Raw genomic sequence first — 13,666 nt, 5'->3', positions numbered from 1 at the left:
TACTTATATGCAAGTTTCCCGACTGGTCCTCAATTGTTCTTCAGTTGGTGTGAATTTTCAGATTTTGCAAAAACTGAAACTTAAATAACAAATATTTATGTAATAATATTAAGTACAATATATACTTTAATGTTATATTTACTATCAGTGAAATACATATTAGACATTCTACATTTAACCTGCCAAAAATAGTATTTTTTATTTATTATTGATATCATATAATCTAATATTAATAAACTTATTAGATATATAAAATATTTATGATATTGATTACAAATCTGTATACTCAATCAATTCTTAATGTATAATTTTTTTACAGTTTCTTTGTTATAATATATTATGAATCTTTTTCACTTTGCCTTAAAAAGTACAATGCAAAAATACTTCCTTGAACTATATAATGTAATCTAATTCCCATTATTTACAAAAACGTTAGACATTAATATTTTTGGTCTTAATTTTTATAGTGTATAAAATAGAAAATTCTGTCTTAATCATATCTCTTTTTTGTCTTTATATTTAATTTTTCTTCTCAAGTACAGCATTTTCGCCTAACATCCTGAGCTGTGATCATTCCATTGTGATTTCCCTTCTTCCTTCTTCAGTCTCCAGACATCCCAGTTCTCCCTGGTTATTTGCAAATCTCAACATAATTTCTGACTGCTGTTCTGATTTAGACGGTCCAGTCAAAATGTACCTGGGTATCTCACACACTGGAAAGTGGGCGCAATGTTTTCCTGAACCTCAACACTCTTCAGTATGCTTGGAACCGACCCTATGGATACAACAACCAGTCCTGTCATCTCAACTATGCAGAAATTGTGGTAAGAGTGTATTTTTGTGTATAAACAATAAGGTCCTTTCCAAAATCTTACACTTTGAGAAAGCTATATAAAACTTATAAATTACTTTACTTTTTGTTTCTTGACTAGATAAGTGCTCATGTTGACAATTAAAAATAGAATAAGAATAATCTTTCACTATGTTAAAGGTAATCCTGCTCCGATTCCATTAATCCATTGCGGGTCAGTAATGAAATATCTTGTCAGTAATTGGGCCTAGCCAGTGTCGAGCTCAGATCGTAAATGTTATCTGCTTATAATTTTACCTCCTAATTATTCTAATAATGCATGAGCACCATTAAAGTCTACTGAATGTTTTTAACAAATGCCTTCTTTTATTTTTCTCAAACAAGTTTGTAAATAAACATTGCAGTTGTATGTTTAAGTTGAAGAATAAGCTGGTGTTACTCTCCACTATGTAGCACTATTGATATATCTTTTCCCTTAGATGTTCTTACAACAGTTATGCATTTTTTATGTGCTGTTCAAAATAAAAAATTATAATCATTCAAATTGGATTGTTATTTATCAGAAATTGTTAGTATCAGAAGGGGCCTCGATAATGACAATGAAGCTATAGTGTGTTTATATCTATGTTGGTGTTCAGATGAAACAGGTGACTGAGTTTAATGGCAAGTAATTTTGTGAATCCAGTTCAACATACATCTGAGTTGAGTATAAACTGCTGGTGATTCGATGCTGCAAGCATTACTGTTGTGCTGCCGGCAAACAAATTTATTTCCATCTGCTGGGACATGCATGGCCAAACAAATTGATCTGCAATGAGTTAAAACTCATGTTTAAATATGAAATATTACCTTGTTTAATGAACAAAATCTAAATAATTATTTACTTGAACAGAATTTTATTATTTTTATATGGAATTTTTACAGGATATCTAAACAACTCTTTAATCTGTATCAAAACTACAGGTTTTTAACTTTTATTTCTTTTCAAATATATCAAAATAAAATTTGCTTTGAATTGTTTTTTTTAAATTTATTTTAATTTAAAATCTCACTTAATTTTTAATTGATGTTACTAAAACTATTTATTGTTGTAACAAAATCACTGCTTCTCATATAGACTTATTGTCCTTGGTGTTACCATTGGTTTGTGATTGTCAGCTCAGCCAATGCAATTTACACTCTTCAACATCATCTTTTAGAAAGTTATAGGTTTCTTAATAATGCTTTAATCTGATCATTACTTCATCTTGTAAATTTGGTTGTGTAATTTTAATACCAATCTTTACTTGAAGGTTTTATAACATTGGATGGAATTTTAATTTATTCATCTATAGAAAAAAATATCAAACTGAATCAGTTATAATTTGTACATTGATTCAATCAACCATTTAAAATGTATTGTGTGTGTAATTGATTGGTTAGCAGTTAAAAAAAAATCTAATCGATTCTTGTTTAAAGTTTATTGTTGACGATGGATGATTTGATAGAATAACAGATATTTGGAAATTTCCCAGTGCTAATGTTATAAATATAGAATACTATGTTTCAGGAATTAGAATCTGTTCTTTTCATCAGGTATCAAATAATTTATAATTTATATTGGAAAATGTGTAATAATTTACTAGTTATAATTAATTAATATCTTTCCAATGCTCCAAGAATCTTCATTGCTTTTCTTGTTTAACTGATAATTCTATTGAATTCTGATTCACACTGTAGTTAATAAATGTATCAAACTTAAATATTTCATTATCGTTTTATTTTTTAGTTGACATTTGAAATCTACAATACTAAATAAATGTGTATAGTGTTATACAAAGTATGTGGGTGATCATTTCTAATTGTGAGCCTTTATCAATGTTCAGAATGCTATAAGCAGCTACGAAGAGTCAGTACTGGAGGCTCAAAGGCTCAGAGCGGTGGAGGGAAGTGTGGTATCACTGCAGGCTCGGTGCCGTGGTTTCTTGACCCGCAAACATCTCTCTGATAGAATTCAATACTTCAGAGATCATGAGCATCAAGTTCGCTTGATTCAGGTACATGTAATTCTTATACTTAGTACATATCTTTTTAAATAAAATAACATTCCCACCACTTTTCATGATACCCAGGCTCCCTACTCCCCCCGGAGAGTATTACGGTTATGGTTTTATTCTTAACCGGTCAGCAGTGAATGAAAGAACGACTGAACGAAATGAATGAGTGATCAAAATGATCGGCTAAATGAAAGAACGACTGAACGCAATGACCGGCTGAACAACATAAGCAACTACATGATTCTGGAGATCTACTATAACCTATAACGTATAGAATCTAGTTTTAGTTTGGTGCATATAATGTTAAACTATTTGTTCTATGGATAAAATTCCAATATTATAATTTTTAATCTATTCTTAAAAATAATATATATATATATATATATATATATATATATATATATATATATATTTATGATTATATAAACATGATTTGTCACAATTCAATGGCCAGGTGGTCAACTGACTCGCTGACAACATTATCAGCTCAAAGCTGTATTGCTATCATGCCCGATGAACTATTGTTTTTATTGTTTCAATTTTATTTCAGTTTTGTTTCATTCCTAAAAATCAATTGCTCATACAACTTAAAATGCGATTCGAATTACTAAAACTTAAAATTACTTAGAAAATATACTTATTATTACTTCTTTCTATCGAGTGTCATGAACGTACTGATTATGTCAAAACACAGACAAAATGGAAAGAGACGAACATACTGGGTATCTCGAAACTTGTCAAAGGGTTAATTTGCACTGTTATAACTAGATATTCAAGTCGTTTTATAAGATGTAAATACAGGTAGAATAAGGCTAACAACATTAACATTTTCTTCTATTAAATGAAAGCTTTAAACATTTTAACTAACACAAATTAATTGCAATATGTAATATTGAGTTTTACCACATAAAATTTGAAATTGTTTTGCTAACACTTTTAGCAATACTCTTAAAAGTTTGGATGTGTTAATAATATAGAGATGGTGGAGAGCACAAAGAGAGTTGAAGCGGAAGAAGGCTGAGAAGATAGACAGAGGTCCGCAAACGCCAAGGCAGAGGTGGACAGATGTGCTGGCCCACTACTACAAGGCCCATGAAGACAAAATCGTCAAAATCCAAGCCTTGTGGCGGGGGCGACAGGTAACCTTAAACCATAATTTAGGTTTTGATTTTTGTTATAAATATTATTCTTTAACTTTTTGTCAAAACCTGAGACGTCTAAATTACATTTGGTGTGAGATAAACATAATTATATTCATGGGCAGATTTATAACGTAGCATATTGATTGTAACTTTTCAAGCTTATATCCTTTTATATTTAGGTGCTTTTTTCTATTTGTTGAAATTTATTGTTAGCAAAGGACCTTTGGATTCCTCATAAAACTGTAAAACATTTATTATTTTATGCTCTCTATTAATATCTTCTTTAAAATCTAAGGATGGCAGTTATATAAAGTTTTGAAAAGCACATTATTATACTACAGATGTCCCAACAGTTGCGTCTTCAAAGTTTGTTCTCAACCAGTTTACTTTACCTCATTCTTATCCTACCATTTACATTTTGGCTGACCTAGTGGCCTTCTTCCTAAGTTCTATTTTGTTTTTTATCGTAAAAGAATCCTATCATTCTCATTTGGGAAATACGAGGATAATTCTGAAAGTAAGAACTAAGTGTGCCTTGTTCGTTCAGAGTTAGCAATTCTTGGAAGTTCCTCATTATGCTGACATTACAGTGCATTTTATGCCTATGGCATGGTATTGGTTGTGTAGTTATACTGCTTTGTTTATTGCTATAAGTTCTGTTGATAGTGAAGTGCACTGTTATACAGTTCTTAAACAAAAACAGTGTGTGCTTCTACTTAATGAAAGAAGGACAAATGTTCATAATGAGGGATCAGCTATCACGGATAAAGACAACAAAGATTGATGAGAAAACTCCAAAACAGGTGCTGCACAATAGTGCTAGTCGAATACAAGCTCCATCAGAAATTCCCAAAAGTTTCAATGTCAGTCAGTAATTTATCAAATTGTTACTGACAATCTTCTCTACGAAATTGTGGTGGGTACCAAAAGTGTTGACTGAAATGCAAAAAATGTTTGGCACATTTTTTCTCTTTTTTGGAACACTCAAGTCAAGGATGGTGATAAGTTCTTGAGTCACATTGTGACCTGTGATGAAATATGGACTGTTTATAAACTGTAGAGACTAAACTTCAATCCAGTGAGTTGGCTAATTATGAAATCACGACATACAAACCCGGAAATTATATGGTCACAGTTTTTTGGTACCTAAAAGACACTTTTTGTGATAGACTTTCTGGTAAGAGGAACAACAATAAATAATGAAAGATATTTTAAAAATTCAAGTTTTAACATGCCACTACTTTAAGCCACTAGTGGTAACTGCTCTTCAACAATGTCCTGTTTCACGATAATGCCAGGCATTGAGTTAAAGCAAGAACAACGGTGCATTTGAACAACTTTTGTTGCGAATTACTGGACCATTTACCTTACAGCCCACCATCTGATTTTTATCTTTTCTGAAACTTGTGGAATTTATTTGTGTAAGGAAAAGTGATGATGTATTGAAGGATACTGTTTCTGACTAGTGTAACGGTCGAAAGACAAGAGTTTTTTGTAAGGAGATTCAATATCTGGTGCCATGGTGTAACAAATGTTTATGTATTAATGTTGACTCTGTTTGATAATGTTCCTCATATAATTTATGTTCATAAATAAAGTTTTTTTTATTGCAATATAAAAAGTTTCTTACATAAAACATGTATAGTGTGTACATTTCATTGTTCCTGTTTGTGGTATATATATATTTATATATATATATATATATATATATATATATATATATATATATATATATATATATATATAATAAACAATTAGATATACACATGTGGACCTTTTAAACATATGTTAAATTTAAATGACACAGTTGTAATTTTCTTATTAGTAATCTGTATTTAATATTTTAATTTTTTCAAAAATTGGATTTGTCTTATTTTTCAGATTACTATTTAAAATGTTATGAGGATCTTTATTATAATTTAGATAAATGTGTAATTCTTCTTTTGTGTTTAATTTCTCTCCTTTCCTTTCGATATCTAAAATTTCCATGTTCTTTTCAATATTTGTGTAGTTATGGTCAGTCTCCAATAGGTGTTCAGCAAAATTTGATTTTATTGTAGACATGTTATTTGTTTTTAAAGCTTGTATGTGTTCTTTAAACCTTTTATTAAAATTTCTTCCAGTTTGCCCAATATAATAGCTTTCACAGGTACTACAGTTAATTTTGTATACTCCAGATTGTTTGTATAATTCCTGTTTGTCATCATTTTGGTTGACTTTGTTTTCAATAAGTTTAAATGTATTATTTCTTGTTTGGTGACTGATGGAGAATTTTGAATTTTGAAAGGTTTTTCGAACAGCTTTGTTTAATTTAGTATTGAATGGTACACAAATATATTTTTGAATTTCTGTAGTATTATGATTAGGTAGTATTTTGTTGGTTTTATTAATTTTTCTTGTTTTCTTCTTAATCATTTTGTCTACAATTTGGGGTTGATATCCATTTTTGACAGCTAGGTATTTTATTATTTTTATTTCTTTATTTTTATCTCCATCACTCATTGGTATATTTAACATTCTGTTTACCATTGAGTGAAATGCTGCTAATTTGTATTTCCAAGGATGGTTAGAGGATGATGGTATTAGAAGATCTGTTTGGGTTGTTTTTCTATAAATTTCAAATGAGTGCTTTCCATTAAGATTAGAAATACTTATATCAAGAAAGTTAATTTTGACTTTTTGGATTTCTTTAGAAAACTTAATTGTTGGTGATATAGAATTGAGAAATGTTAAAAAGTGTTCTGCCTGGTTCTCATCTCCATTGAAAAGACATAATATATCATCCACATATCTAAACCAAAAAATGGAAATACAAATTAGCAGCATTTCACTGTAATGCTGCATTGTTGTATGCAAATTTTACTTTTTTTGGATCTGTGTTAAAAATGTTTAGAAGAGTTTTGTTAGTTTCATCTCAATTTTTTTAAAACTAAGTTCAGGTACAACAATAATTATATCTACAGACTAACATTAGTTAACTTTAATTTTAGTTATACATATTATTATTAGGTAACTTTCATATACTGAGAGATTTAGTGGAAATTTATCAGTGTAAATAACATAAATATCTTCATTATTTTACTCTACAACAATTTACATAAAAAATTTGCTTGCAATAATTGTTAACAAGACAAACACTTTTACAGTCTCGCAAGGCATTTGTTCAGCTATTCAGAACCATGACTCCATCTTTCAAGGTTGTGCGACTCTTCCTCCACCTGCTAGACTTCAGCATCGAGGACTATCACAGGGAACTGCAACTTCAGGTATGCTGATAATATTGACATTTTCATGCACTTAGATTTATCATAAACCTATGTCTACATTCCCACTTTTTTATTTTCACTCCCTTCCATTCTTACAAAATTGACTTTTGTATTGAATTCTTTACAACCCTATCATTCCCATTTAAATAGTCCTTCCGGGCTAGTCAGAAGAAGTAGGTAGATCTTGCGACAACTGAAATATTATTAATTTATTATCATGGGATTTACATGTACTCAATATCTCAAAAACTGTTCGTGATAAAACCATGAATGTAATGATGTTAATAACAATAATAATGATGTTAATGATATTAATGATGTTAATAACAAAAAGTGTAGGAAATGTTACAATCATTCCAGAACATTTTTTCTCAGGTTCATAAATAACGGGACAACGAATTTAATCAAGAAATTTATAAGATTAATTTTTGTACAAAGTTTTAACTTGATTGCGCTTTCTTTGGGACAGTTAGTATTTCCTCAAGCTATATTATATAGCATATACAGTGTGAGTTAAAAGTATGGATACACTCTTTAGTTTTTGAGCCGCCCCCATCTTGGGGAAATAGGCAAATTTGTGACAGTGAATAAAAAGTTCACTTCTAAGTTTTTCTATTCCCTAGAAAAATATCCTGAGTTTCCTCCCTCCATCTTTATCCATGAAAAGCTAAACAGAGTGTATCCATACTTTTAACACACAATGTATATAAAACACTTTTAACAGAGGGTGGTTTTGGGCTCTGGAGTCATGTTCGGTGAAGTTACACAAACATTTTTCTTAGGCGCAACCAATTGGCGGATTATGTTAATAAAATATACCTGAAAGAAATTATGAATTGAATAATGTAAAACTTAAAGTGTACAGAGTCAAATTACCTTCCAAAATAATTACTTCTCCATTACTCCTTGCAATTGGTGAAAGACCTGAGCTATTTGCAGTATCAGATAGTTTGGCGGCAGCAGACAGTCCGTGAAACGTACACAATTTACTCGTGATAGTTTTTTATTTCACTAATTGTTATTCTAAAATATATTTTTATTCATTGTTTATATATTTCTTATATAAATAAATCTGAACTAATAAATAGGAAAGCAAAATATTTATTCACATTTATTTGCAGCTCTGAAGTAACCAAAGTATACAACTCATTCTTCCATATATTAATAGACAATATTCTTTATTTGTACATTCTTAGAGAATTACATTGTATTAACATTACATTTTAATGGTATTTAATTACATTGTTTGGATTAATTGGCATCCAAACACACATTCTAGCAGAAAATTCCAGAAATACAATGGTTATTGCTAAACGCAGAACAGAAGCGTGTGTAACTCTCAGCCTCTGGTTCACTGAGAGGTAGGACACACATGCTGTGCCAAGGGGGTTAACAAGCAGTATATGCTAGTAGAGAAGTTTGAGAAATTACTTTTTGAAAATATGTCTTATGTTGAGGAGCCTGGATTGTGAAGAGATCAATCTAATAATAACCCTATATGACAGGTCTAAATTATAAACAGCCATTTGGCTCTCTTCTCTTCTCTTGGCTCTTTAAAGTATGTTTTATGTATATGAACAAGTCACGTGTTTAGATTAAATGGATTTATTTCCTTGTGTGACAGACACTGAAGGAGCAGGTGGTGCAAGCGATACGTCACAACAAACAGTTGTCTCAGCAGATTGACAAGATGGATGTTACCATAGGTCTCCTGGTCCAGAAATATATATATATATATATATATATATATATATATGAACAAGTCACGTGTTTAGATTAAATGGATTTATTTCCTTGTTTGACAGACACTGAAGGAGCAGGTGGTGCAAGCGATACGTCACAACAAACAGTTGTCTCAGCAGATTGACAAGATGGATGTTACCATAGGTCTCCTGGTCCAGAACCGGATTTCCATTCAGGTACACTATCCTGACATTGTTGTTACATTATGAATCTTTTATTTATTTATTTGTGTGTACTAATTTAATTTTTTTTACTAAAAAAACCATTTAAATCTAAATTGGTACTACTTTTTAACATTTCAAAATATTAGATAAGCAAAAAAATAATAACCAATAAATTTAAAACCTGGAACATTAACAATTTTGGTTTCCAAAGTTAATATAATAAAATATATTTATGATTTCTTTTTAACTGTTATAATCCTAGAAATTTCATCTAGAGAGATTAACAAAGACATTAACCTTAAGTCCAATGACACTGGTATAGTCAAACAGTTTTATTGAGGTAAAATCACTGTATAATTTATTTGTCCTTTAAGGATGCTGTGAAACAAGGCAAGTCTATGAATGCAGCCACGCTCAGTCAAGGTACAGGCTTGAAGGCTCTCTCTGCAACGTCCCACCACAGATTGGAGGCCTACCAGCATCTCTTCTACTTTCTGCAGACACGACCGAGGTTAGTTGTAGACAACTATTTTTATAACTAAATAATGTAACAGTCTACCTGTAATCATGATAGTAATTCTCTCATCCTTTCTTCATGCAGATACCTGTACTCCTTTCATGTTAAAAGTGCAAAGCAGGTACATTGTTTATTGCCACATAGGTTGATGAATAGCTTAGACTGTTTTAGTAAGTAGATTTTCCATGTATAATTAGGTTGTGGCTTACCATTCCCACTTCTTACAACTCTCTCCCTGAAATCAAGGAGACATCAACTCGAGATTCCATACCTGTTAAGAGGAACTGGATCTACTTCATGTCAGGGAGTCGAAAGACAAGATATTAGGGAGAAGACTAGAGAGAGAGGGATCTCTTCATTTCCCTTAGTTAAAGCCTTTTTGGCTGAGATCGATACAAGTGTTACCAGATTGTATTTTACTAGTTTCTTCTGCTTATTGGTATATAATGGTGAGTTACTGATTATATCGTCCGTCCCATACTCATTCTGAATTTATTCATTATTTAATTAAGGAAGGTATTTATCAGCCCTGGAAGTACTGGAGAGGAACTCTTTTTCTAAGGCTCTTCTCCGCGACTTTGTTATGTACTCTAAATAGAAACTTATTCTAAAGGTCGTAATTTAAGAGTAACATTACATCTGCCCCTTTTTGTAAAACAAGTAACAAACCCATTTGCTTGTGGCGCATTTAATGGCTTAAGGACTTGTTGGTCCTCTGTTTTTTGTGAAATTTCTTTCCCACTTGTCTTTGGCCCAAGCTTCTTTTTTGTGCCTCTGAACAATGGATAAAGCATTTTATTAGAACCAACATTAGAATCAAGAATATATTTCTCTTCCCAAGTATAAACATTTAAAAACATGGGTTCCAATAGCAGGTGGATTTTTCATTTATATTTTTCTTCTAATATGGTTTGCTTGAGGATTTTTATACTCTTTACAGAATTTTCTAAATTTTTGACCATATTGCTTGTGTGATTTGGTCTGATTTAGTAATATTAGTTTACCTTAAATTATCTCACTATTTCAGATGGAATTTCTCCTATCTGTCACCAAGCGAGGTGTCAAATACAAAACTATAGTAACTCCACACTGACGGCAGGTAGGGGAGTATGCTTACATGGGTTGTTTAAGTTGCTGATGTTTGCAAGTCGTCAAATGTGCTTTCACCTATTTAAATATTATCCTGCTTTTCTGTTCTCATACAAATTGTGTGAGTGTGGCCATAATCATGGTGAGGGCGCAAATGTGAGCTTAGTGTTAGGTTAGCCTGTGTGTTTTGGATGCTTGAGTCTTGTACAGCTTCATTCTTTCACCATATTTCCTTAAGATATATTTAAGTTTATTTATGATATGGTTAGTACAGTGTTATTTGGCTGTGTCATTGTGTTTCTCATTTTTACTTTGGTTAACATTTGCCTTTTTTTTAAATGAAGAATGAGCGATGAGGAGCTGATACTTAAAATAAACTAATGTTTGTGAAATCTACTTTCATAGTTTTTAATTTATTACATTTTTCGAACTATACAGCTGCTTCATACCAACCGTCATAAATGTCTTGTGGTCAAACTGCTAACAGCAAAGATTTAGTTTAAACGGAGCACATGACTGTGAGTGTCCTTGAATAGTGTTGAGTAATTTAAATTAATTTGAAGCAAATGTGGATAGGAAGGGGAAGTGTACATAGAAAGAAAGGGAATTGAATAGAGGAATTATGTCACTCACAGAAGTCGTCTTCACCTGTCACACAAACAGCACAGTATGGCTGAGATGTCTCATCCTACCATAATAATGAGATGTCCCACATGATGGACACACTGTCTATAGGTAAATTTACAGATGAAAGTAGATATGGAGTATACAGTTCACACCAAGAGTCACTTGCATCAGGGGAAACAAATAGTTACACATCCGTCCAGTCAGGAAATTCCAGTAGAAAACCACATCTGTCCAGAGTCGTGAAAGACACTCTCCATAAATTAAATTCAACACGAATCAAGGGGTTCTAGAAAATACCCAGAATTTGCATGTTACAGAGTTACATTATTGAATGCTTTTAAAGGAGAATACAATTAAAAAGGCTGTGAAGCAGCATGTGCCTGGCCCAAATGAGGAACAAGAAGAGATCCACCAGACACTGAATCATATTTTGGAATAGTGGCTGGGGGCGAAGCGAACTAGAGACGACGTACTCATCACATGATGTTATTACAATGTAGAGGGGTATTTTAAATTGCCTTGGCCAACGGCGAGCAATTGCCTGATTGTACGTCAATGTCTATACAGTCAGTGCAGGCAGCCTTATTGAGTATTAGAAATAAAAATAAAAATTTAAACCAAATTAATGTAGCAAAGAAATTATATTTTTTACTAAAAATCAGTTGTAAATATTATTAAGACAGTTCTAGGTACCTGGCCAAGCTGTCTTCTGTCTGCTAGAGAGGTGGACTCACCGGTTTTTCAGCGATGTTATTCTTACTCTGTTCAAAGCTTTGATTTAACATTAGAATCAAGAAGATTCTAATTTTAAGTCATGGAAATGCTTTTGTGGAGCGAGATTTCTTAATTAATAAAGAAATCTTAGATGGCAACCTTTTAGAGAGGTTGCTTATTTCCCAGTGCTTAGTCTATGAGGGGATCAAGAGAGCTGGTGGAAAATTGAAAATTAAAAAATACAATTAAAGTTGTAGATAGTCAAGTTATACAAGAAATGGCTGTCTTAATTTCTTAATTAGATAAGAATAACAGTACCATTTTAGGTTTTTTGACAAATTGTGATTCCCAAAGGATTTTGTCTTATCATGCCGACTGTTATTTTAGGTGTTAATAAAAATGTTTCTTGCAGATTGAATGATTGTTAAAATACATAATTTATTTCACTTTATGTTGAAGTTTTAGCATAAATAAACCTTATTTGTCTCAAATCTTAAGTTCATTTATAATTTGGAGATTTAAGCGGTTTGGTAAGTCTTGTCTTAGTTACAAGTTATAATACAGTTATATATCCTCATATCGTAATGCCAAAACAGGCTCTACAAAGACCTAGATTTTTACTCAAACCAGTCTGGAAAACATTGAAAAGTCATAGAATTTCAAATTTTCAGAAGTGTAGCCACCCTGCCTTATTAAAACTGTTTTAGATACCTGGCCAAGCTGATTTTCTGCCTGCCAGAGAGATGGACTCACCGGTTCCTCAGCAACGTTATTCTTACTCTGTTCAACTTTGGGTCTCACCCCAGGGAGGAATATCTGATGCTAAGGCTCTTCCAGTTCGCTCTTCAGGAGGAGATCAGGTAATTGTAGCCAATGGCGTAGTGTAGCGGGTACGGCGGTTATCACAAGATAACCAGATCAAGCAACGTCGAGCGAGGCTTCTGCCTGGATGGGTGACTGCCGAGCGATCCTGTCCTTGCAAGCAGCCCGCCTGCCCGGCCTTTGGTGGTGGTTCGGAAGCCACCTTTAAGCCGTTGGTCCCCAGGTTAAGTGTTAGAGAGGGCATCTTAGCCCTAACTTCGCCTGGTAAAATAAGACATTCTTTACTTTTTTTAATTGCAGCTGGAATTGGAGATTCCATAAATCTGTTTAAAGTTGTGGAGATTATTAGTTTTCATATCATGAAAATTTGATTGAGAATTGATGGAAAACCAGTAAGATTTATATTTCATGTAGTACTAATAGTGTCCCTTAGTTGAATTAGTGAGAAAGTTAACAACACAAGGTAGATTGTACCTGCTGTCCAATTAACATGGATTACAGGTTAAAGTGGGTTGATCAATCTATCAGCTGGCTATTAATTTGCCAGTCAAGTTTACAGTAGAATGCAAGTCTAATACCATTCACAATCACAGGACACCTAGCAAGTAAAGTGTGGAGCAATAATACAAAATATGCTACATGTAATACAAGTTTTGTTTATTATTTTTACATCATGTACTCTTTAAAGATCGTTGTAAGTGAAGAATTATATAAGCACATTATAAGCATATGAAA

At 32.1% G+C, this 13,666-nt stretch overlaps 1 protein-coding gene across 1 annotated transcript in view; it reads left to right on the top strand.

The window, feature by feature from the left end:
• Positions 1 to 13,666, top strand: part of LOC124354890 (ras GTPase-activating-like protein IQGAP1) — a 52,145-nt gene that overhangs the window by 23,691 nt on the left and 14,788 nt on the right. The window contains exons 16-22 of the mRNA XM_046805669.1: positions 678 to 824; positions 2,677 to 2,847; positions 3,825 to 3,986; positions 7,136 to 7,255; positions 9,061 to 9,174; positions 9,537 to 9,673; positions 12,817 to 12,969. Of these exons, the coding sequence (XP_046661625.1) occupies positions 678 to 824; positions 2,677 to 2,847; positions 3,825 to 3,986; positions 7,136 to 7,255; positions 9,061 to 9,174; positions 9,537 to 9,673; positions 12,817 to 12,969 (1,004 nt within the window). The remainder of the gene's footprint in view (positions 1 to 677; positions 825 to 2,676; positions 2,848 to 3,824; positions 3,987 to 7,135; positions 7,256 to 9,060; positions 9,175 to 9,536; positions 9,674 to 12,816; positions 12,970 to 13,666) is intronic.

Source organism: Homalodisca vitripennis, chromosome 2 (genome assembly GCF_021130785.1).
Source record: "Homalodisca vitripennis isolate AUS2020 chromosome 2, UT_GWSS_2.1, whole genome shotgun sequence".
In the NCBI taxonomy this organism is placed as follows: Eukaryota; Metazoa; Arthropoda; class Insecta; order Hemiptera; family Cicadellidae; genus Homalodisca; species Homalodisca vitripennis.
Note: the sequence above shows the minus strand (reverse complement) of the source record. Positions and strands in the feature narration are given on the sequence as shown.